At 43.9% G+C, this 22864-nt stretch overlaps 1 protein-coding gene across 4 annotated transcripts in view; it reads right to left on the bottom strand.

Moving 5' to 3' along the window:
* The window catches only part of TTC7A (tetratricopeptide repeat domain 7A), a 152893-nt gene that overhangs the window by 111835 nt on the left and 18194 nt on the right, over positions 1–22864 (bottom strand). For 3 of the 4 annotated variants that reach the window (XM_026046271.1, XM_026046272.1, XM_026046273.1), the window contains 5 exons: positions 19555–19633; positions 16136–16296; positions 15642–15705; positions 6310–6447; positions 5789–5872 (listed from right to left, as the gene is read on the bottom strand). In XM_026046271.1, the coding sequence (XP_025902056.1) occupies positions 5789–5872; positions 6310–6447; positions 15642–15705; positions 16136–16296; positions 19555–19633 (526 nt within the window). Of the gene's footprint in view, positions 1–5788; positions 5873–6309; positions 6448–15641; positions 15706–16135; positions 16297–19554; positions 19634–19716; positions 19767–22864 lie in introns of those variants that run through there. The other variant, XM_026046274.1, reaches the window with a different exon arrangement.

The raw sequence follows: 22864 nt of genomic DNA, 5'->3' as shown, positions 1-22864 counted from the left end.
CATCAACATGCAAGATTAGGATTAATTAGTATTCCTTGCACCCTAATAGCTATCTAGCTACACTTGCCCATGGACCAAGGAGGAAAAATGACAGAAAAGAGCAAGCCAGCAATTGAGAACTCCTGAATTACTCATTCTCATGCTAAACTTCCCACTGAATTGCTACCTATCTGCAAAGCTCTCAACTTGAACATGATTCCCCTCTCGTATTTACTTCACTAAACTGATAGGAATCAGTTCATCCCTTTTTTAGTCCATGTTTAGCCAATAGCAGCACTGCAATTAAGCAGCTTTCAATATTCACATTTAGAAGTACCTCCTAAATTCTAGGATTTAGGACCTGATATCAGCCCTTGATAATATGACCAACAGCATCCTTCCTTCTTCTGTCAAGACAAGAGAACCAAGTTGCAAAGCAGTTATATAGTCCACCGATGTAATCTGCTTGACAGTCAGGAATCACTGGAAATTTCCATTTGTTTCCATTCCTACGGCACACACACACCCTTCCTTCTAATCTTTCCTTTGCACCAAAAGAAACTATTGAATATCCTCTAGACGGCTGACCTTCGTAAGAGGATCCTTAACCAACAAAGGTTCAATATTTTAGCTTCTATTTGCTAGCCATGCTATTTAAGGAGCCTTCGGAGGCCTCTGCCGCTCCCAAGGTTCCTGCCTGCAATGCAAAGAGAAATGTGCTTTTTTTGTGTGCCAGTTGCCTAGCAACCAGCCTAAGCTTGTGCAAAGGAACCCGCAGAAGGAACAGCCTCACTCATAAAATCTGTCTGCCATTGCTGCAAAATTATGTATCAAATATATTTATAACTTGCCTTCTAACCTTCTGGAGGGCTGTATGTCGGCAATRGAGGCATGTCTGAGTGAAACTTGAAGCTCCTTGGAAGCTGTTAAATGCATCTGCTTTTGCTGCATTGTTTTAAGTAAGGGAAAGTATTCCTTTTTCTGGGTACAACGCAGATGGGAGCAGCTCGGATACCAACTCCCCATTATTTGGCTGCAGCTGGCGTGCAACTCRAGGGCTCCAGAAATCAGAGCTCATGTCTGTGCAAGGCTGCTCTCAAACTCCTAAGAATGTGTGGGCACAAGCGCAAGCCCTGGGCGAGCCTGCCTTAGGCTTCCTGCCAAGGGCAGCGCGGCAACACCGCGAGGCCAACCCCAGGACAGAGGAGGCCACAAGGGACAGGCCGGACTCCCTGTGCACTGCGCCCGGCAGAGCTCAGCCCAGCCTTAGCACCACTTGCCTCCCACAGGGATTCCTCCCCAATGCCCTTTCAAGGCACCTCTTGCCTTGTGCACCTCTGCCTGCACCTTCCCCTACATGAGCACAGGGGGCAAGAGCAGGTCCATCCCACCCCCCCACCCCAACAGATACTCCAGGTTCCTCCGAGCTGGCCCCAGCCAGCACCACCTCCCAGGCAGCCCTACAGCTTCTAACCCACCTCCCATCGGGGCACATATAGGCAGCCCTACAGCTTCTAACCCACCTCCCATCAGGGCACATATAGGCAGCCCTACAGCTTCTAACCCACCTGCCATCAGGGCACATATAGGCAGCCCTACAGCTTCTAACCCAGTAATCAAGCAGAAACATTCTGTTTGTGCATGAAAAATGCCTCTATGCACTGAATACTCTAAAAGCCTTGCTGAATACTCACTGGGCATGGAAGATCCTTGTAAGACTGTCTGGAGATGAATAACTCAGTTTTGGTACCAAGAGCTTTGAGAAGAGGGCAGTATATGGTATTCATAGAGCAATTTCATAGACACCCCTAAAGATACTTCTCTCACCCCCAGAAAAACTGCACATCACTGTCATTAAACCCTGTCTCCTTGGAGAGTCAGAAGAGAGAATACACTGCTTCCTACTGCTCAAACTACATCATCTGTGTCACCAGCTCACCCTTCCTTTAGGCAGCATGGCAGATAAAGACAGGTCAGACATTACAGATGCCCGTACAGAAGACTTCCTGAAGAATCGTGAGTGCAGCAGGACAGCAGCTCCTCTCAGAGGCTGACACGAGCTTGGGCTCTCGCACCACTCACCCCTCCAACTCCAGGCTGCCTGCACACGGCACAGCCAGGGAGCTGCTGCCCTGYCACAGCCTCCAGCAGGCATGCTGTGGAATGCTGAGGGTTCCTGCCCGTGGGAGCAACCTCCAGGAGCTGGGAGGCCCAGCCTCCAGGCTCCCGGCAGCAGTGCGGAGCACAGGGGTGCTGCATTGCACTGGTTTAATCCTCCTGCTTGCCTATCAAGCACTGCACTTGGCAATACGGGGCCTCTTGGGACACTCTTAAAGCAGGTATCTCTGCCAGTGCCTAGGCTTTCTTAGGGCTTTACCTAAGATTGCCTAGGAGTTTTTCAAATTTCATGCTGGGTTTTAAGTCTTTTGAAGAAAACATATACTCTTTTCGTTGAGAAAAGGCACGATTCAGTATAAATGCATTGCCAAGAATGCCTTCTCTACTCCAAAATTTAAAACCAACCAAAGTACACGATCGTTCTCAGTATGCAAGGCACGGGGAAGCACAGGAAGGTAAAATCCCTGGCACTCCGTTATTCCTACCGCTTAAGCAGATAGAAGACAGACTTATGCTCCTCTGAGCTTTCTCATTCCCTGCTTTACAAAGCCCTTAGGGTATCACTTGCTCTACGAGAATTTTCTGGAGTGYTGTGCCTATTTTTGTGAAGGGACGTGCTTTTTAAAATAATGTGCAAACTCCAGCATACGCACCGCAACGAGCCTAGGTGGCTGACTTGACATTCAGACTGAGCACTTGTGAAAAATGACAGCCACCAGTTGGCAACTTGTCGCCTGGGAGAGAGTGAAAATAGTCTGCAGTTCAATTCAATTGATTTGACCTGAAGATCAATATGCAAAGTAAAATTAGTTAAATGTAGTGTGGAAGAGAAGGCAAGACAGGCTTTGCAGTACTTTTTTTTTAAAAAAAAAGAACAGATTTTAAAATGATAAAAATATATTTTTTAAAAAGTGAAGTTTCCAGCATTTTCAAARAAGGGTTCCTGTCATATTCAGGATTTTTGAGCATGATTTGCTGTCTTTCAGAACAAGKAGCATTGCAGGATGTGAGACCTCATTACCAAGAAATGAGATTGGGAATTGCCTGCGACAGGCAGCTGGGAGCAGATATTTTAACTAAAAAAGCACAAGTGTGCTCTGCATTCTGCCTCCTCGCCAGCTCTTGCCGCTGCAGCGGAGTGCTCGCGCTGAAGGGAGCTCTGTCCTGCTACCCGGCTGCAAAGCAGTATAAAAATGTACGCCACACCGCCCATTAGCGAGCTGACGCATTGCAGGGTATACGGCAGGAATCCTCAGGGAATATTCGGGGATTAGAAATAAAATGCTGCACAGATGGGATTGTTGGGTAAGGGAATTCCCTCTGCCCCATATAAGGCTTAGAACATTTAGAGCTGTTACATCAGTTGCCAAGATCARGCCATTTTACCTACTTAAATATTTAAAGTTCAGGCGGAGAGACATGACATTTAAAAGGACTGAAAAGAAAGGACTGTTATAAAGACAGTTACTTGTGTTGCTCTATGCATATTTTTCCTCAACTCTCGCTCCCCCCTCTTTTTTTTCATACCACAAATGCAACATCTGCTAGGGAGGCAGAAGTACCTGCTCATACAGGGAGAAGGACAGAGTTATCACACAACTCATTAGAAGCTAAATATCAGACCCCATCTCTACGCATACTAGTCTAAGATTAAACCATAATTACTTTCCCTGTTAGGCCACTTCTCAGTCATCTACAGCTATATATCTAGATTGGCTCTCYAGCAGATTAGTGTAGCTGCAGCTGGGTCTGCTCTGGAGAAGCAGGTTGTGCATCCAGAAAGGCCTGTGCTGGCAGTGTTTATGGGAAGCTAACATGCCTGTCCTTCCCAGCCTGTCTTGTCATTGTTGTCCTGAGGAGYAAGAGATCAGGTATCCAGAGGATTTGCAAAGGCCCCCAGGGCAGCTCGTGCTAATTCCAGCTGAATGCCAAGGGGAGCTGGACTTGACTTCTAAAGCCAGCACCTGACTTAGGCCTAGGCCAGTGTGCAAGGTATTAGCACCAGGGCACCAAGCTCATTGTTTGGCTCTACCAGCAGTCGCTTCAGGTTTCCCTGCATGTGACTGAGCTAGCTCCCCGTTTTGTATTTAGAATTGTTTTTCAAAATGCTTGTCAAGAATCCCTACAGGAATTTGTGAGCCTCTCTCTTACAAAACATTTTGCTTCAGCTCCCCGCTGTTCCTGCTGCTACTATATGCTCTGTCAGAGGTTTGGTATCTCCTTTCTGCCTGTAACAGATAGAACTGATTTATGAAACCAGAGTCACAACACAGAGCTCAGGAGGCCCCAGTCCAGGCTCCCAAGTCCACCCTGAGAGGGGCACTGAGAGGCAGAGCGCAGCTGACTGGTATTTTATCTAGGATATTCCATAGACCCCCAGCAACAGACACCACCCAGCCTCCCCTTTCCTGGGATCCTTTTCCAGGGTATCAGTCCTGCTGCCTCATGAACTCACCTTGCTGCAGCTGAAAGCCATTGCACCTTCTCCTATCCATTACAGATAAGATTAACAATCTCTTGCCATAGCACTTATTTCTTAAGACTTATTTCTCTTGGACTCATTTTTTCCTCCTTTCAGGTTAAAAAAATCCACAGCTTATCTCCTATACCTGCAGCCACTTTTTACACTCCTTTTTTAAGACTTTCTCTCTATGGTTTGCTATTTTCTTGAAATCTGAAACCCAGCAACAACCACTGCTCCACCTAAGGTTTTGTCCGTGCTCATAAAAACGAAGGAATCCCTTCAGAGCTCTAGCAAGCTCTGCTGCCACTCTCGCATCACAAGATGGCAGTGACTTTCCAAAATATGACACTGTAGATTTATGTCCAGCTTTTACTACAAGGCTACTACTTCCARCACAGCTTAGATCCATAAAAGGCCAAAAGCAGTTAGGACTTGGCCAACATGCGRTCCCTTAAATAAGGTAACTGGCAGTCTCTGCCCACCCTTAATGTGCCCCGGGCAGAGAGCATAAGGGCAAATGAAATGTTCTACACAGCGTTAATTTGCTCCTAGCTCCTGAAGACTGTAGTTGGCAACTCCTGGAATAAAGTCTTCTGCAGGAAGACTTTACCCACCTGAGTGGCACCTATAACAAATATTTTACCAAAAAAAAGCAACAAACAAGTACATTGAAGCACATGCTTGTTTATGTATTTACATAGCCTTTGCTTTTCTATAGTACCTTTTAGAGCAAAACTAAAGAACTTAAAAGAAATACTCACAACCCACCTACCAAAAAGAAAAAGAAAACACATTTAAAATTCCTTTATCAAGTGCAGACGCCACAGCTTAGAGAGGCTAAGTCAACTGCTTAAAACCACAGTGCAGACTGATGACAGACTTTCTCAAACACAATCTTTTCTAGACACATTTACCATGAGTCTGAAGAGGAGCTGGGCAACTGCATACTGCTTTGCAGTCCACAGTTACGCACAAAGTCCGTTTTCCACTTGATAATGAGGAGCAAACACTACGCGGAAAAAACTGTTAGACAAAAAACCACATGCAAAAAACTGATCCTGATCACAAAGCACAACTGCAGTCTGCAAGAGCAGCATCAGCCTTTCACCCAGGCTCTCTGAAGGCACTTATCCAGACACAATACATGWTTCTGCACATCCAATTAAGCCAGATACACTCTGGCAGAGGAAAACAAAAGCTTTTTAGCTCTTGTGCTTTGAAACTCACCTTTCCGCAAGCGACCATGGACAGTGCAAGCTGGTACCAGAGGTGGAATTCATCAAATGCAAACTTCATGGCTCTTTCCAAACACTGAGAAGTAGATATTGAAAGAAGTGTCAGATTCTTTTTTTTTTTTTAACATCTTTTTTCTAAGTCTGCTGCCACAGCATAGCTCAGAAATCAAATGAGGGGTGAACAAGGGTTTCTTTTTTTAAAAAAAGATCTATTTTTTAATAAAAAACACCTTTTTCATCTCCTCAGATATGGTGCTCTGCTAGCACATAGCATCACTCCAAATCAGGGCCATTTTACTCAAGTGCCTACATATAAATTAGTGTGGCACCTCAAACATTTCTATGTATMTTTTTTTGCTTGCATTTCCATAGGCCTATAGCGATTCCCACTAATCACCATTATACTTTGCTTCCTCTTCATTTCCCCTACCAAGGGGCAACAATCATTATCAAAAGAGAGGTTTTTCTTGCAAGATTTGGGTGGGAGTTCCAGCAGCACCCAGCAGGAGGTACCTCAGACAGCATGACRTACTGCCCTCTCCTGCCCAGCGTGATGCTGAGCAGGTCATAGACCGCAGAGGCATCCTGGAGGCTGACAGCTCGGTCGTCCTGCTGATCCGGGGCACGGCTGATGACTGCATCCCGGTTGGCCTGGAAAAAGACACAGTTGGGGCATCAGACCTTGTGAGAACAAAGCAAGAGAAGCAGCACCTTCAGAGAGTCCTACCTGCCATCCACAGCACTGGTCATAAAGATGCCTTTTTTTTTTTTTTAAATCCCCGAGTAAGGAAGATGTTTCCCTGCAGGCCTGATGCCTGCATCAGGCAGATGAAAGCAGCCTACTTGCCTGCATCAGGCAAATTCAGGAAGATGGTTGCATGTTCTGAAAGGAATTGCTGGGAATAACTTCATCTTGATTTATTTCAAAGAATTAAAGCAATTTGAGCAGACCTGCCATATAAGTTCTCCAACAGGCAGAACCCAAGACTACCCTTAAAACCATTTCTGATTGTCTGCAGCTGTGATAAAAATGTCTATCTGCTGAGAATGTAGCTGTCTTCTGCTCCTGAACTTCGTTACCTCCCAGTGCATGCTGCTGTTTTAATCCTTTCYGCTACTTGCTTTTTATTTATTTACTTTTTATTAAGAATGTTACCTTGATCGTCAGATTTTCTCACCAAAGGTCTGGCCAATGTAATAGCAAAGAATTAGAGCATATAATAAGTATTTTATTATGCATAATCTTTCAGGGCATTACTCAGCCTATATCAATTTAAAAGAAATAATGCTTCTCACAAAGTTATCAGTCCAGTAATTTCTAAGAAAKGTTCCAACGTATCAGGCCACATGAGACTGAAACTTATGTCAAGTCCCTAGCCTGTTTTCTGAGGACTAAGAGGAGGGGGGAAAAATATGCCAGAGTAATGAGAAAAGTCCCTCTTATTTCAGCCTGTGCAGCTGTTCCTGCAGACGGCCCAACCTGGGAGCTGGGCAGAGCTCTCTGCTGCTGCAGCAGCTCTCACTGACAGCCTCGACACCGTCCCTGCCCTGGCCTGTCCAGCTGCAAGGGCAGCTGGAACATGAGACACTCAGGTCTAGACRTCTAAAAGATCAGGAAAATTAGGAAATTGCCAAGAGTTTCACCTGAGGCAAAAACAAACAAATATTGCTTCCTCCCTAAAGCAGGCAGGCTATGAGATTTGCTTCATAATACTTATTACTATAATCTTATGTCTATGTCTTTTAATTGCAGAGAGATTTTCTTTTTCCTAAAAAGGTTAAACATGGGAATTAAGTGTGATAAAAATTTCCAGAATATGCAGCTCTTAAGGCCCACGCGCATTTCATTATGATTAAGCTGCAGCTGCTTCATCCTGATATTATCTGTGTAATGCCCCAGTTCCAAGTATTCTTCATCAGAGCCTCCAGCCGAGACAGCAAACACAATTACTGACAGGGAACATCCTCACAAGCAAGGGCTAAATGGCGACTGCAGCTCAAGGCAAACAGAGCAAGTTCAGCCCAATGTATTGCATACAAACATACAGCAATTAAATATTCTTTAGCAGCAATTAAAATATTCTTTTCCATGTTGCTACAAAAARTATGTTTTGTGATTTAAAAAACTGTTTCAGAGAAGGTTTCATGAAAGACTGAAGCCAGCTTCAGACAAATCTTGCAAATAGAGCAGAGAAACATAATTCATTTGTCCTTCAAAAAAAAAGGTGCTTTACTAGGCTTAATCTGAGATTGCTGCCATGAAAGAAAGTGAGGAGTTAAAATAAAAGCATATGCAGAATAATCTCAAGATTGCTCCTCTAAAAAGAAAGCTGAAGAGGCATATTTAGAATGATCCTTATTGCTAAGTGAATCCTCCTACGTATATAAAAATGCATTAACAAATTTTCTGCACCAGTTACATTGTTATGACAATTGTTTGTAGAAAATAGCTACTGAGATAGCACCCCCATGCTCTGTAATCTGATAATCAACCACATATCAGAGTCAGTTATAGTCTGATGCTTTTTTTGGCATCCAGCTAATATCAAACTGATTTTTAAGTTGATGCATTTGTGAAGACAGAAAATTAATTGATGAGTGTTTATTAATTCCTGCTAACAAATATTGGTGCTACGTGTACCATGTCCATATCCTGACAGAACATGTCACATTTTACAAGGAAACAACACGCTAAAATTGACCATCATGCAGAACGTGCTGTACTTTCCCTAGACAGACAACACTTAACAACATGCTCCTAGGAAAGGCCAATATTCCAATAAAATCATCATAAATCTGCTTATTTTGTTCAAGCTTTCAAGTCTCAAAGCCAGAGCTGTCTGTATTCTATCGCTCACCCTCCCCTGGCACATGCAGGAGTTGCCACTGAGCAAACTCATCAAGTCACTTGCATCCCAACATGAGCTCTTGCAGCGATGTAAATGCTGACCCTGTTTCCAATGGCAAAGCCCAGTTGTTGATTATCAAGACAATGCTCTTGCATTAGCACAGAATTCCAGGGGACGGGGCTCCGAGAAAAGTAGCAAAATAGTGTAAATGTCCTATCRAACTCTCTGAACATTAACAAGGAGGTGGAGCACATCACCTGCAACAACAGCCATCATCACRAGGCCCAAGGGGCCGCTCACACACAGTACAATGCAGGTATGCACAGTACAAGTACATACAATGGTACTGCAGGAGGCCGGAGAAAGGAAATCTGAATCGTGGTTACTGGAAACCCACTCAGGAAAAATCAAAATGCTTCTATGGTCTGCCTCTCAAAATGCATGGTACTGGGATCTGCATTACCAATAGCCAACCTCAATTTATTGGCTAATTTCAAGGGGACAGGGAAAAATCCTGGCACGGGTGCTGTCCGTCTCCTCCTTCAGTCCTTCAACCCCAAGCTGCTCCGCAGGGCTCTTCAGGGCCAGCGCAGGCAGTACAGCCCCGTGGGACTCTCCGAGGGGCAGGAATGTGCCCCGCTCAGCCCCACAGCGCGTGTCCTCCCTCATGCCCTGGCTCGTGCCCCGCTGCACCCTGCCAGCCCCCCTACACCCCTCGCATGACAGTCACAGCCTGTGCCATTTACGGCATGTTTATTGCCCGCCTCTGCACAAAGGAAGAGCTGCAGCAAATGCAGCTGGCCATTACCTCAGCAGCTGCTATGTGCRCAGCTACGCTGCAGAAAATTAGGTTTTACCACAGCAGAGATATGCTGCTTAATACAACACCAAGCAACCATATGCATTATAATAAAGCATATTCTACGCATAGTTATGAAGCATCTTTAACTGCTCAATCTTAYACATGGCACTCCTCACACATGCTTTTTTTTCTTTCATTAAAGTTATTTAAATCTGTAATGAGGGCCCRCTGCCTGCCCCCTAATTCGTGGGCATCCTAACATTCAGCTTGTGCCTATGCACAGTGGACATAATTGCCACTCCACCACAACCATATTATATATAGAAAGGCAGTGTGTTTTATGCARTGCACTATAATCATGTAATTGGTGTGGTTCAGTACTGTCACTGAGAGGGGAAAAAACAAATGCCACGTATGTCAGGTTGACAACAAACCTCTGAATTCACGCAATTCATGTCTGTAGTGCTAAGGGCTGGGAAATGTTTAGGCCACATCCCCAGATTCTTCATTGTACTGGCTGCTTTGCTGCTACTGCCAAGAAATGAATGAGGTCCTCACAGTGGCAGAGAAGATCCATTCACACTGGAGAGGCTCTGGGCTTTTCATCTAGGTTACTCACACTCTCTACCAAGCCCTTGAAGGCTCCCTCATTAACACACGCAGAAAATATTCCGGGTTGATTGCTGTGCTGCAATGAAAACAGGAGGAGGTGGAACAGGCAAGCAGCACAGCAGTCCTGAGCACTCGGAAGAGCACTCTTACACATCACAGCTGCCTCCATTTCGGGCCAGGAACACAGAAAATGAAGACTGCATGACCTGTGGGGCATCTGTCTCATTTCTGGCAGGCAAAAGCTTGAATTATTCATACATCATTCAGATATCTGTGCAAAACAGCCGATAGATACAAATCCATATTTTTGGGAGGCCAAATTACTCTCTCACCTCTAGCACAAACAGAGCAGGGACTGGCAAAGGCTTTTGCCTGTGTCAGCAGCACAAGAAACAAGAAAGCAACTCTRCATCAAGAGACATCTGAAACTATAGGAAAGAAGCAAATCTCATCCTCAGAAGAAATCACCGCCTGTCTAACTTACTGAGGATTTGGCTCACAAGTGAGGGTATTGATTCTAAACATTGTTACTKCTTTTTCTTTCCCTCAATGAGTTTCTTTTGAGTAAAATGTATCAGTAGTTTACAGACAACAGAATTAGATACCTACTATAAGTGGCCAGAAAATGACAATGCGAATAAACAAAAAAATATTTGGGGGGGGGGGTTGCCCATATTTGCCCATCTAGGCTGTGGCCCAGCAACACAATCAGTTTACAAAAACGAACCTGAGACTTTAGTCATCCTTGAAAAGCTAATAACATGTGAATACTCATTTTCCTCTAGATCTAGCATTTGTTAATAAAAATGACTACTGTATCTTTCATCAGGTATATTTTAATGGCTCCTGGTACAGCAGAACTCCTTCTGGAAGCATCACTGAGGAGAGCAGCCCCATTYCAGGGAAGGAAGTAAGGAAGTAAGCAACCAGCAAGCAGAGTAAGACTGTGCAGGTACTGTCTCATTTATCCAAGTCATATTTTCTCCCAGCAATCTCCATTTAGAAAGTTGCTAAAGTTGCTGCCTTGCAAGTATTTGCATCTGCCTTGCAAGTCTGGAAACAGGACTTACTAATGCAAAGCAGAGGTGAGGTGGGGAAAAAAAAAAACATTCTCTACCCTATCCTAGAAACCCAGAATACAATTATTTATTCAAGAGGAAACTACCAGAGAGACACATGTCCCACTGGAACATTCTGCAGTCCATCATGGGCGCAGGCCTGGAAAGCAGAGCTCTGCCTTGCAGGCCAGTTAGGGAGCCACATGGGCTCATGACTGGGAGGGCAACACAAAATTTTGCCTGGATCAGGACAGGAACCCAGAGCAGCCAACCCTGTTCCCAGTCACTGTGTTGAAAAYTGAATGTGTTAAATCCTGTTCCCTTAAAAGCAGCCTCACAACTGCAAGTTTGCTCCCATTAGCAAAAAGACAAAAACAAATCCTAGCATTTTACTTTCCCTTTCACCATCTGCTGTATGCTCTTGGGCCCTCTAAGGTCAAATTGCCTCTAGGGATTCAAATAGGAGATAAGACAGGGATGACCTTTCTAATCTTTGTTACCCAGACAGAATTTTTTGGTTTTGCATAAAAAAGTTCATTTTCAGTTTGGCAGAAAAACAGAACAGAACAACCCAAACCACTGTCACCTGTTTGGTAGAACCACACCAAAAAGAAGCTCTAGCAGTAAGAGCCACCACTGACCAGGGCTGAAAAGGAATTCTACACTGTACTTCAGACTCCAAGCTCAAGAACAGAAGATTTCCGAATGTAAATAAAGAACTCTATTATTTACCTCAAAAGTAAACACAAATAGCAAGTGCCCCATTCGGGGCTCTGAGAAACTTTTGACYGATTTAGAGGCAGCACAGTCACCTCAGAGGGCTCTGTGGAGCAGATGTTCAAACAAACAGAACTGCAGTTAGGGCAAGTCCCGAGGACCCCCTGCCTGCAGCCCCAGGCTCCACAACGCGGGCCGCGGAACCGGGGCYGTCCCTGCAGCACAAGCCGCTGCTTTGGATTGCCGGGCTAAATCCCACGAGCAACGGGACTAGCAGTTTAATAATAGGCCAATCCACTTGCCAATGCCCGACAGGAGTATATATCATCCTAAGCCTATAAAGACCGTCACAAACTGGCTGCTGCCGGGGTTTGAAGGAAAGGCATTTTCCCCCTCAAACGCAGCCACAYGCATAGTGCAATTTGGGCTCTGCGCAACAGATGAGAACCCAGCCAGGAGGCCTCAAACCCCCCTAAAACAGCCCTGATGGTGGCAACATCCAGACTGCCTGATTTGTTTCACGAGATTCCTTCAAGAGGACTCCACAATCAAGCATGGGAACTAAATAACAACTGTCACCGGAGAGCAGCCCTCGCCAAACTCAACAACTGGGATGCTTCTCAGCGTTCACAGAGATGCCTTAGCTTAGAAAAATAGGTCCCAGTTTCAACATGACAGAAAGAATATAGAAAACAGCTCCAAAGACTGCCGAGGGAAAGCCAGTCCTGTTTAATGTGAAGCTACAGGGACGTTTTAAGCTAGAATTTAAGAATTCTACTATGCCATTTGTCCACTGAAAAAGAAAAAAAAATTCCCTTACCTACTTGGGCTCAGATGCAGAGCCGGTGAAACTGGATTGCTCGGGGTCAGAGAGGAAACATTTGAGCTGTTTATTTCTTCAAAAACATACAACTCAACACATAACCCCGTCTCCTCCTGTGTTCATGGAACTTCTCATGCATTTGCTTTGTGCTTCTGTGATGATGCTCTGCCCCAGCAGGTCTCTGCTCTGCTTGTTCCTCGTGTGTTGAGGGTGCTTCTGAGGGCCCTACCTGCCCAATTCTGCTCCACTTCAGCTCCTTTTGGAGTGCGCAAAGTCAGGAATGTGCATCTAGACTGGACAGTTTGCCTTACAATCCTGCAAGGGACTATGCTATTGTTGCACTATGTCACGTACTAAACAAAATTACGCCCCTTGTTACTGTAATGGCAGAACTGCTGGCAAATGTTTATGGTTTTCAAATATATTTGAAAAATCAGACTGCTCCTTCTATGTCTTTATCTAAGAAACACATTCCTGTTGCAGGTTATTTCCATACACGCATCCTATGTTTTCCTTAATGCAACGATAAACTCCCAGCAAGACTAATGCCAAAAGCCCCCACAACGCCAACACAAGAGGAAGGCTCTGGTTTTGGTTCCCCAAAACCCAGAAAAATCATTTATGGTTCCTCCAGCCCCTCACTATGGAATCTTTGGTTATTTATTGCTTTATGTAGAGCAGWTCAAAATGCCTTGCATTTACTTCCAGAAAGCCCCTATATACAAAAGACAGCACTAAAGCAAGCACAAGCTTTCTTACTTAGCCTTGCAGCAAGCACAGTAGTCCAGATCCTATCAACAACATTTTTATGCTGCTTCTTTCACAACATAGTTATGGGATCAAGCTGCTATTTCACATACTACTGGGAAAATTTACAGGGAACAGCAAAAATTTACTCCCTTTAGCGGCACAGGACTGCAGCATTCAAGGCCCCATACGGCCTTTCTGACAGGGAGCCCAGCGCTGGAGGAGGCTGCGGCAGTTGGTACTGACCCCGCTCCAGATCCCTGACCCTGTCCTCCTGCTCGGAGCAGCTCTGCAAAGCTCTGCTGACAGGAGCTCTTCTGAGTTTCATCCGAAGCCTAACGCTGCTTGTGGTACTCTAAAAGCAGCAGCTCACAAAGTCCAAGAAATAAATGCATTTCCCCACTTTCAGTTGCAGAAAGACCTTATAACTGCAGAGAAGTCCTTGAAAGCATAAAGCAAGTGTACTGCAGAGGCATAAAGTAGAAGGCAAAAGAGATGCGAAGTATAATAATGCTCAAATGAACGTAGTTAAATCAGTGTCATGTTTTGTGGGGTTTTGCTTCCTCATTTTCTTCTTTAATTCCAAAGGCAAACTATATAAAACTGTTAAGTTTTTCAGAATTTTGGAAGTAGGGAGAAGCCTTGAGCAAGAAAAAAAATAAAATAGAAACAAGTAGTCAAAAATAGAAAAGGAAAGGTCGTATTTGCCTGACATTCCCTTTCACCTTGCCCGAAAGCTGTCTGCAAGCTCTTCTGTAACAGGGTCAGTGATGCTCTGAGATCTTCAAATTTCACTTTGACCACAAACGACTACCCAGAATTTAAACAACATTCTCTATACATTTCCAGATAAAAAAACTTCAGTTTTTCTGTAGGTTTGTATCTTAGAACCAAAGGTTATTTTTTGTCATTTTCTAGACAAGTGTTTTCCTCTGTTTTTGCCCTTCCTCTCAGAGAGTTTTCTCGGAAACTGATGTTATAAATAGAAGAAGTCTATTTGTTTCAGTGCAGTTAGTAATGAATGTTTCTGCACATGACAAGACCCTCTTTAACATCAGCACCATAAATAGCAAATGCTACTCAGACTGAAAGAGCTAAAATGTTATCCCTGCAAATTAAGGCATAACAGGTTATTGTACACTGCAAACATGCAGCAGCAGGAACCACTATCATGCCCGGCATTAATCAAAATTGTAATTCCTCCCATTCTTGATCCATAGGTCCACACGTTTGGAATGTTTGAATGGAAACATCTGTCACCTGAACATTAATTTCCCCCTACAGAAATCAGTCTCAAAGGGTTCAGAGTATTCTGGCCAAATTCAGCAAGGGCATGCATGTGTATATTTCAGTTGAAGTATACCAATCCAAACAAAGATAACAGGCCTACCGTGATGCTTAAAATCAAGTATGTATTTGAGAGGTTAAGTCAAACAGGAAGAGTTAGAACACTATGGAATCAGGCTCAAATAGCTTCATAAGGTTCACAGACAAAAATCTGTGAGAGTTTCATACACTTCCATTCACTTACTTCCATTCATTCTTTGGTCCTAAAAAGATACAGAATTGAGTGAAATAAGCTGTATTTCTCGGTAATAAACATTTCCCCTCTCTAAAAGACAAGAGCATTCTACTGAACTCCTCCTTTAAGGAGCTATTCACATTGTAACAGCTGTCAGGTAGAATACCAGTAACACTGCCCTATCTGAAGTAAAACAAATAAAACCTTTTAGGAGTATCACAAATACGTGAAAGATTGCAACATAGGATGACATACTGGAAGTCTTAAGTGATATACTTCTTTTTGTCTTTATTTTTCAATATATGTTCTGCATGTTCAGGAACATCAGGATGCTTATCAATTTAATGCTCTTTTGTTATAAGCAATGTAATTATTTGTAAACAGAAGAAATAATGTAAGTGAATATTCAGGCAGAAAATTTCTGCCAGCTTAAGCCCCTACAAACACTTTCAGAAACAAAATAAATAGGAAAAAAGATATGCTCTTCTTGATAGCTCCCCATAATCCTCCACTGAAGTTCTGTTTAGTAAATATGGTGTCACTAAGGAAGAAGAAACAGCATTTCCTGTCCTGCAGCTGACTGTTTCTGGCTATCTGAGAAAGATTTTGTAACGGGGGATTCTTTGTACTGTGCAAAAACGCTCCAGCAGACTTGCCATGGAAATGCTAGATATACCCTCATGCCACTATTATTAGAAACCCATTTTTGGCTTACCATAGATTCACTGATTAAGAGGAGGAGAAGAGCCTCTTCTACGTTGTCTTGAGGGCAGTACAGGCTGAAAGACAGAACATGTTTTTTGAAGGAGGTCAAGAATTATCCTATCAGCCTTTTTCTCATTTCACAACAGCCGCAGTAACTCGAAACATCTCATGCATGATTCATTTGTTAAGCAATAGCTTCTTTTGCAGGTTCACACAATTAAAAGCTCTACAACATATCCTAGACGAGTTATTCTGAACCGTAAATAGATTACTTCCTTTTCACAGCAAAGACAGCTATTTGGTTGTTTTTCTTTCCTTCCTTCCTGTGAAAAAAAATACCAAACACTCCAGGTTTAATGTTTTATTTTTACAGTAGACCTTTTGATGAGAAGTTAAAAATGAAAGCACATAGAATACCTACATGAATCCGTGACATAATTAGCAGTACCAAAGAGTGCCCACTCTTCCTCCCGACAATAAACTAAAATAACAGAAAGTGCTTACTTCTCTCCTGTGTATAGCTGAGGCCTCCGATGAAGAAGATTGCTAGCGTAAGACTGATCTTCCTTGCTCATGAACTCGGGAAGAGGGTCGGATAAAGGGCTCCAGTAACAGTCTTCACTTAAGGAATGGAGAAGCACTTGGGCTAGCTGCTTGGCTGCAGTCTAAAGACGGGTGAACAACACGGGAAACAGGCATCAATGAAGCCTTCTCACCCACATGATCAACCTCTCCCCACTTCCCATCTTGGGAGGCAGACACACCAGCAGCAGTACAGAACTCTGCGCTCTTCAGCTGAGAGATGCAGCTGCTAAAACTGCTGATAAAAAAAGTCAACAGCAGCAGCCAGTTGCTTCCCTCCTCTGGAAAGACTCCCCTTCTGTGTTTACATAGTGCTAGTGCAAGGCAGTATGGAAACACACACACACACACACAGGCATCAACACAAAGTCTGAGAGTAAGGGACACATTAGCAAATGTGGACAAGTGCTGACCACACGGACAGCTCAAACCGCCGTGCAGACRTTATTACATTACAGTATGACGGCTGTTGCTTTTGCAGCATCAGGATTTGCACGCAAGGCTCAGCCCAGAGGCTGCTTCCTATCCTGAAAGGACAAATCTTTAGCTGCCAGTGTCTCTCTTCCTGAAGCTTTAACAGCTTCATCTCAGTACTGCTTCTCTTCTCTTTTTGTTGCAATAACGGAGCTAGAAGAGAGTTAGAAACCTTACAGCAATAATCATGCCTGTTTTGGGCAGCGAGTAGGCTAATGGGCCCTGAATGTCTGCTCTCCTACTCACAGCCCTAACACAACACTCCAAAGCTGCCAAGTTTGGTCCAAAAGGGGGCAAGTCAACTTTATTTTTCAAAACTACCTTTGGCATTTGTTCTTTTTTAAGGCACATCAAATAGACCTAACTTTTGCATCATAAGCAGACATGCGTGGAAACATGCACTGAGAAGTCAAAAGGAATGGTATCTTTTAGGAATTCTAAAAATCACTGCACACTTTACTATAAACCAAATATAGCATGGAATAGATGTAAACACACTTTCTCTCCTTATACTTACTTTTTATTCACAATTTACACTTCAAGAACGGCACACATCCCCTGTAAGAAAAGCTAGACATAAAAGATGCAGTGCGAAGCCACCAAGAGTGACTTCCCTTTTAAAACTAGGAAGGGCATGATTGATCAATTCAAGCATGTTGTTACTAGAGTCAGGAAAAAAAATGCTTTTGATGCGAAGCTCTTTTTTATCTTTACACAAGAACTCACCAAGTTGGTCCAAAATGCAACTGCAGTAGTGAGCATCTTCTTAAATACCAGAAAGAGGTTTCATTGACACATGCAGCAAAACAACAAACTGTTTTGAACATGTGGTGGTCCCTCAAAGAAATCGTGTCTCACTCGAGTCCCTGGAAATCCCGAGCCCTCTATGTGCTCTTACTGGCAAGTTACAGAAAAGCTTCTGTTTTTAATTGAGCTTTTCTATGCTTTTAATAGCAAGTAACCATGAGCAAAATGGCCCTAGGCACTGCAGCATCAGCCAATATAATTTTACCATCTCAGTGTGTAATTATTTAGTCAGTTTTACCCTGAGGACCCAACTCTCCTGTATTTTTTTCAATAGCCTTAGAGGGAAGAGGAAAAAAACATGGCAGTAATGAAAAGATTTCTACTGGTTTGCACAGAGCTAGGAACACAATTTGGGAAGAGCCTTTCAAGACAAGCACCGACTACTTCCAGTGTCTTTGCCTAACATACACTTTAACATGGTAGCCTGTAAGTTAGCTTCATTCTTGTTCTGAGTAAGACCAAACAAAGCAGAACAGGTYAAGACTCTGATTTATGTTATTACTGCCTTTGGCTAAAAAAAGCATCATTATGCTTACAGTACACTGTGATCCCACAAATGAGGGGAAAAAAATCATCCTGTGTTTCACTTTCATGCTTGAAAAACTTGTTTAATTAAGCACGTTCCTGCCTTTGCCCTCTTGACAGCTCTTTAAAAATAAAGAAGTAAATGAAAATACAACTTCCAGTAAAATGGCAATGGCAGGAAAAGCTACTAGACGAACACTTGCAAATTTCCCCTTAYGGATAAATCCCCTCTGGGGTGTTTTACAGCTCTCCCAAGCAGCACGGGGACAGGAGCCTTCATGTGCCACATTCTGTTCCGGTACAGCAACAGCAGATGGTCACATTCATTTCAACAAAACAATAAAACAGGCAAGCAAGAAACTCCCCTGAGTCCCGATCTCGATCTGGAAGAGGATGTGACCACTTGAGTGTGACAATCATTTAAGCTGCCTTTTCTAATGCCTCGCACAAGCTTCCGCACRCATCTGTACCCTTGACTAGATAGAAGGTGATACTAAGGGAACAAAATGAATAAATAAATCAATCACCTCCAGCATGGCAGTCCCAAAATACAGAAAAGTGACAGAAGTGAAAAACATCCCAGGCCTGGGAAATGCAGGTGACAGAGGGCCCCCCACACATGCTTTCCACAGGCGTTCTCAGGTTTGCCCTGGATCTGCATGCGAGTTAGACACGYAGGTCACTGGAACCTGCCACTCTCCACCTCCAGACTGCAAACCCCGCCTGCCTCCTTCTCAGRGCTTCTCTGGGGTCACACAAATGAAGCTGACCAAGCACAAAGGTTGGTATATCAGTAGTTGTGATTTTCAGCTTCCAAAGTTTTCATTCATGTTCTTAAAACAGCTATTCTCTATGCTGTTGATCTCGCCACCTCCACAGTAACATCAAGGCAAGACCTTTTAAAGGGAGATAGGGAAGATCTATTTAAAGGTCTAAGCAATTAAATAGGCATCAAAATAACTTTCTCCATGATTTCTTTGCCAGAGACTCAGAAAAAGAGGAGGCAGAATGCCAATAACCCCACTCTCCTTTCTCARAAAAGGAAAAATAAAATAATCCTGGACTGTACTTCATTGAAAAGACCTTTTCAAGAACACTGAAATACATCAGGCTAAATAAGACTTCCAGCTTCTTACAAGAGGCAGAAGCACTAGGTGCTGCTACATGCTCAAGTAAACACTGTGCACACATGCACAGGAAAAAAAGGGGAAAAAATAAGACATTATCACCTGGAGACAGCAATGTCAGACTGAATACACCCCCTCTTTGTACTACAGCTAGAAACCACACTGGAGAAAAGCAGCAAGGCTTTCAGCAGAAAGCAGCCCACATGTCCAGGTCCAAAGGCTCAGCAGCTTCATTTGGACAGCTCCTTGAATTAAGTGCATCACTGCACACAGCACTCCCAGGAGAGCAACAAAAGCAATAATCAACAGAGGAAAATTTTTTTGTCCTACTGTCACAGTTAAGGAACAGAGAGAATTTCTGCATTAGCTGATTACACCTCCTTCCCGTCTCCCATTCATTCCTCTTACCATTTTGAAGGTCTGAGTAGCTTTTGTTTCCACAGTCCGTAAGACTTCTCGTAGACTCCTCATTCCTTTCACAATATTTCTAAAGGGGAAGGTACAAAAAATAAAAATTAAAAAAAAATCAGAACAAGAACACAGAATACGTTTGACATGAACTATTCTTACGATGAGCCAAAGCTGGGCAACAAGCTTGACATTGAAGCCAACAACCCAAACAAACTGCGATGGCTGCGGCAGGCAGGATGCCGACAGCGACGCAAGTCGCTCGGCGGCACCGCTAGGACGACGGCRGCGAGCGAGGCAGCGCCTGGAGCCGCCTGCTCCAGATGGCTTCCTAGGAGGAGATCACATTCACGTTTGAGGAACAGAGGGGACATTTGGAAGCCTTTCATAGCTCATGTTTATAAAGCAGATGCTTCTTCTTAAAAGCATCCACATGCCTTGTCATACATACAGACTGCACTTGTTTGAATTATACTGAGCTTGTGTGATGCTTTCAAATGACGCTTCCTTTTAGGTGGTACTTAAATGCCTCGTGCCTGATGGTCCAGGCACATGATGAAACTACAGGTGTTTAAGCAGCTTATTATCAGGCAGCTGAGATGTAACTGTCTGCAAGCAGAGCTTAACCTGCAATGAGAGGGGTAAGCTAAAAATCACATTACTTTGCGTACACCATGAGCAGCTCAAGCAGCCTTATTGTCAAATGGTATCTTAATAGTGCATGTGAGCGCTGAAAGAGAAGGCAATAGGAAAAGTTAAACACTGAGCAGACTGGTACCACACTTGCAGCCTGGAAGCTCTCCCAGTATAAAACCTTGGTCTTTAAACCGGGAGAGCTACAAGAGATATAGGATAGCTACTCATTTTCATGGACAGGTGGAAACTGTCCAGTGAAATACAAACTAGTAGAAAAGTCCTGATTTTCTGTTACATCAACCACATAGGCTGAAAAATAGGATAAAAAAAATCAGTGATTTGTTCCTCTCGAAATAACCTCTTCTCATTTTTTTTCTTCCACTAGATCTGAAGTAAATAATGGCCTTGATGTTTATCAAAGATAAAAAAAAWGAAGTTTTTTTGTTTTCTTTTGTTTGGTTTTTAAGTTACTTGGACTTCAGTGTTTCAGCGCTCTCCAATTACAGGGCAAAGATGTTGAGTAGACTGGCAGGGTAGGGGGGAAGACAATCTTTACACGCATATGCAATTGTGGACATTAAACTGAAGAAAGCAATTAAGCCACCCAAAGCMAATAGAACTGTTCATACACTGAGAATACACCAGTTCTGAAATTCTTGTTACCTCCTGAGCARCTTCAGACTTCCACTTCAGACCGAAGCAGGGAAAAACAGCACAGAAAGTGTGGCAAGAAAGCCCGTGCAGGTTGCTCAGGAGAGGAGAGCAACTCGGCYGAGACCATCCTGCCTGCCCTCGCTCATTAGATTCCACTATAAAGCAACTCAGAAGTGCAGATGCTCTCTCAAAGGGTCCCTGAAGCAGAAGTCAACAACATCTCAAACACAAAGGGAGACTGCTTGCCAACCGACAGGAAGAGGGAGGAAAGAGAAGGAAGCAACAGTGCAAATGTGTTCCTCAGTAGGCATTTTCATCAGGGAGTTCCCAAAGTAATTCAGATCCCTAACTTGAGAGGCCATAAAGAAATATGATGCCTTATAAATACTTAACACCTGTTTTTCAGAAAGCCTGTCTCTTTAACAGCAGCCCACGCAGAGCTTCTTAAACTAACTACTTTTCCTACAGGAAACTACTTTTCCTTGGAAAGCCCTGGCTTTTCCCTTTAGCATGTGAAACTCCATACATCCTTCAAATGCTGTTAAACAAAAGCACCACAGGTGAATTCCATTCGCCCCAGGGGACTACTAGGAGTAGCCCAATACAGCTGTAGTCCAGAGACTCCATAGCAGTAGCAGGCAGTAATACTTTTTCAGTAGTATGAAATAAAAGGACATCACAGATGAGCCTCACCTCCACAAGCCAGGAGMGAGAAAAGAAACATGCAAAAAAAATCCCAAGCCCAGCGCAAATGCTAACAAGACAGCAGGCTGCTTCCTGCAGTAAAGACATCTGCCTGCCCACAGTCTGCAACCACATCAGCAATGCTGCTCCCCGAAAGAATAACATGAAGTCTTTCTTTGGAGAGTGCAGCAGGGCAAACAATTGCAGATTTGCCTGCAGCAACACAGTATTTTTAAGTGCACATGCTGAGTGTTTGGGATTTCCACAGCTGTAAGACTTGCTGCTCCTTACAGGCGAGGAGGARGGACTTTTGCTTGTGTGGATGCTCACAAAGGAGGTGTACCAGTGCCCACTTTTCACTGAGAATTTTAAAGAGAAAATGCATCCCGGATCCACTCTGAAAGGCTGCCARCAGGAGCAAGCACAAACAGGAGAACACCACAGATATTGCTCGGTTCATCTGCCTGACATGGGCTCTCCTGAAAAGAGAGAGTCGCTGCCGACCTCTGTACACATATAGCAGTGGGAAGGAACATCCGAGCCTTCAGGAACTCCCCCTGTCAGCGTGGGCGTCCAGGGCCTATTTTCCACCTGAAAGCCACAAGGAGAACAAAAGTGTTCCTTGGAGCTGCTCAGTGTCAGGCGGAGGAATTCATCATACACATGAAAGCTCTTCTCCCCTTCCCCCATTTCCCTTCTCCCCAGCACATCCCAATGGCTTCTGTGCCCTCTCGTGGCAGAAACGCTCACCGAGATGCRCCACTGCATGGAGGGACGAGCTGCACATTCCCAACTCCGCACATCTCCCTCCCACTGGCCCTTTAGGCTTATTGGCCCAGATTCCCAATTTGGGCTGGAAGCAGGAAAAGGAGACTGTTGTATCTGAGCAGCTCCACAGCAAAAACAGGATGGTTCTTTCATTTGGAGAYGGGCTCAGGGAACATTTTGCTGCCATTGCAGCAATGCAGTTTAKAGCCAAGACAATGCTTAATTCACACAGGTATTTTGATTTCCAATTACAATCCTGTAGAGGGTTTTTTAACCCCTCTCAAAAAAAAAAAAAAAAGGCCATCATTAAAATATCGTGGGCAGAGAGCAAGCAGTGCCCAGAATAGCAGCTAAAAAGCCCACTGGATATATTGAACTCAGAGGCCGAATGTAAAATGTTGTCAAATAAAATGAAAGGGAGCAAATTCGTTATTCAAAAGGTGCTTCAATGCCGTACGTTTTAAACGAGATTTTATTACCTAGCTAATGAGTTTAYTGGCAAGAGCTGAGCCCTTTGTTTGCTATGCAGATGGCAACAGGCAACACAGCCTAATCAGCCACCACCCAC

Source organism: Nothoprocta perdicaria, unplaced genomic scaffold, assembly GCF_003342845.1.
Source record: "Nothoprocta perdicaria isolate Ctin4 unplaced genomic scaffold, notPer1 scaffold_43, whole genome shotgun sequence".
Taxonomy (NCBI): domain Eukaryota; kingdom Metazoa; phylum Chordata; class Aves; order Tinamiformes; family Tinamidae; genus Nothoprocta; species Nothoprocta perdicaria.
The sequence above is the reverse complement of the archived record's forward strand: the minus strand, read 5'-3'. Positions and strand labels throughout refer to the sequence as shown.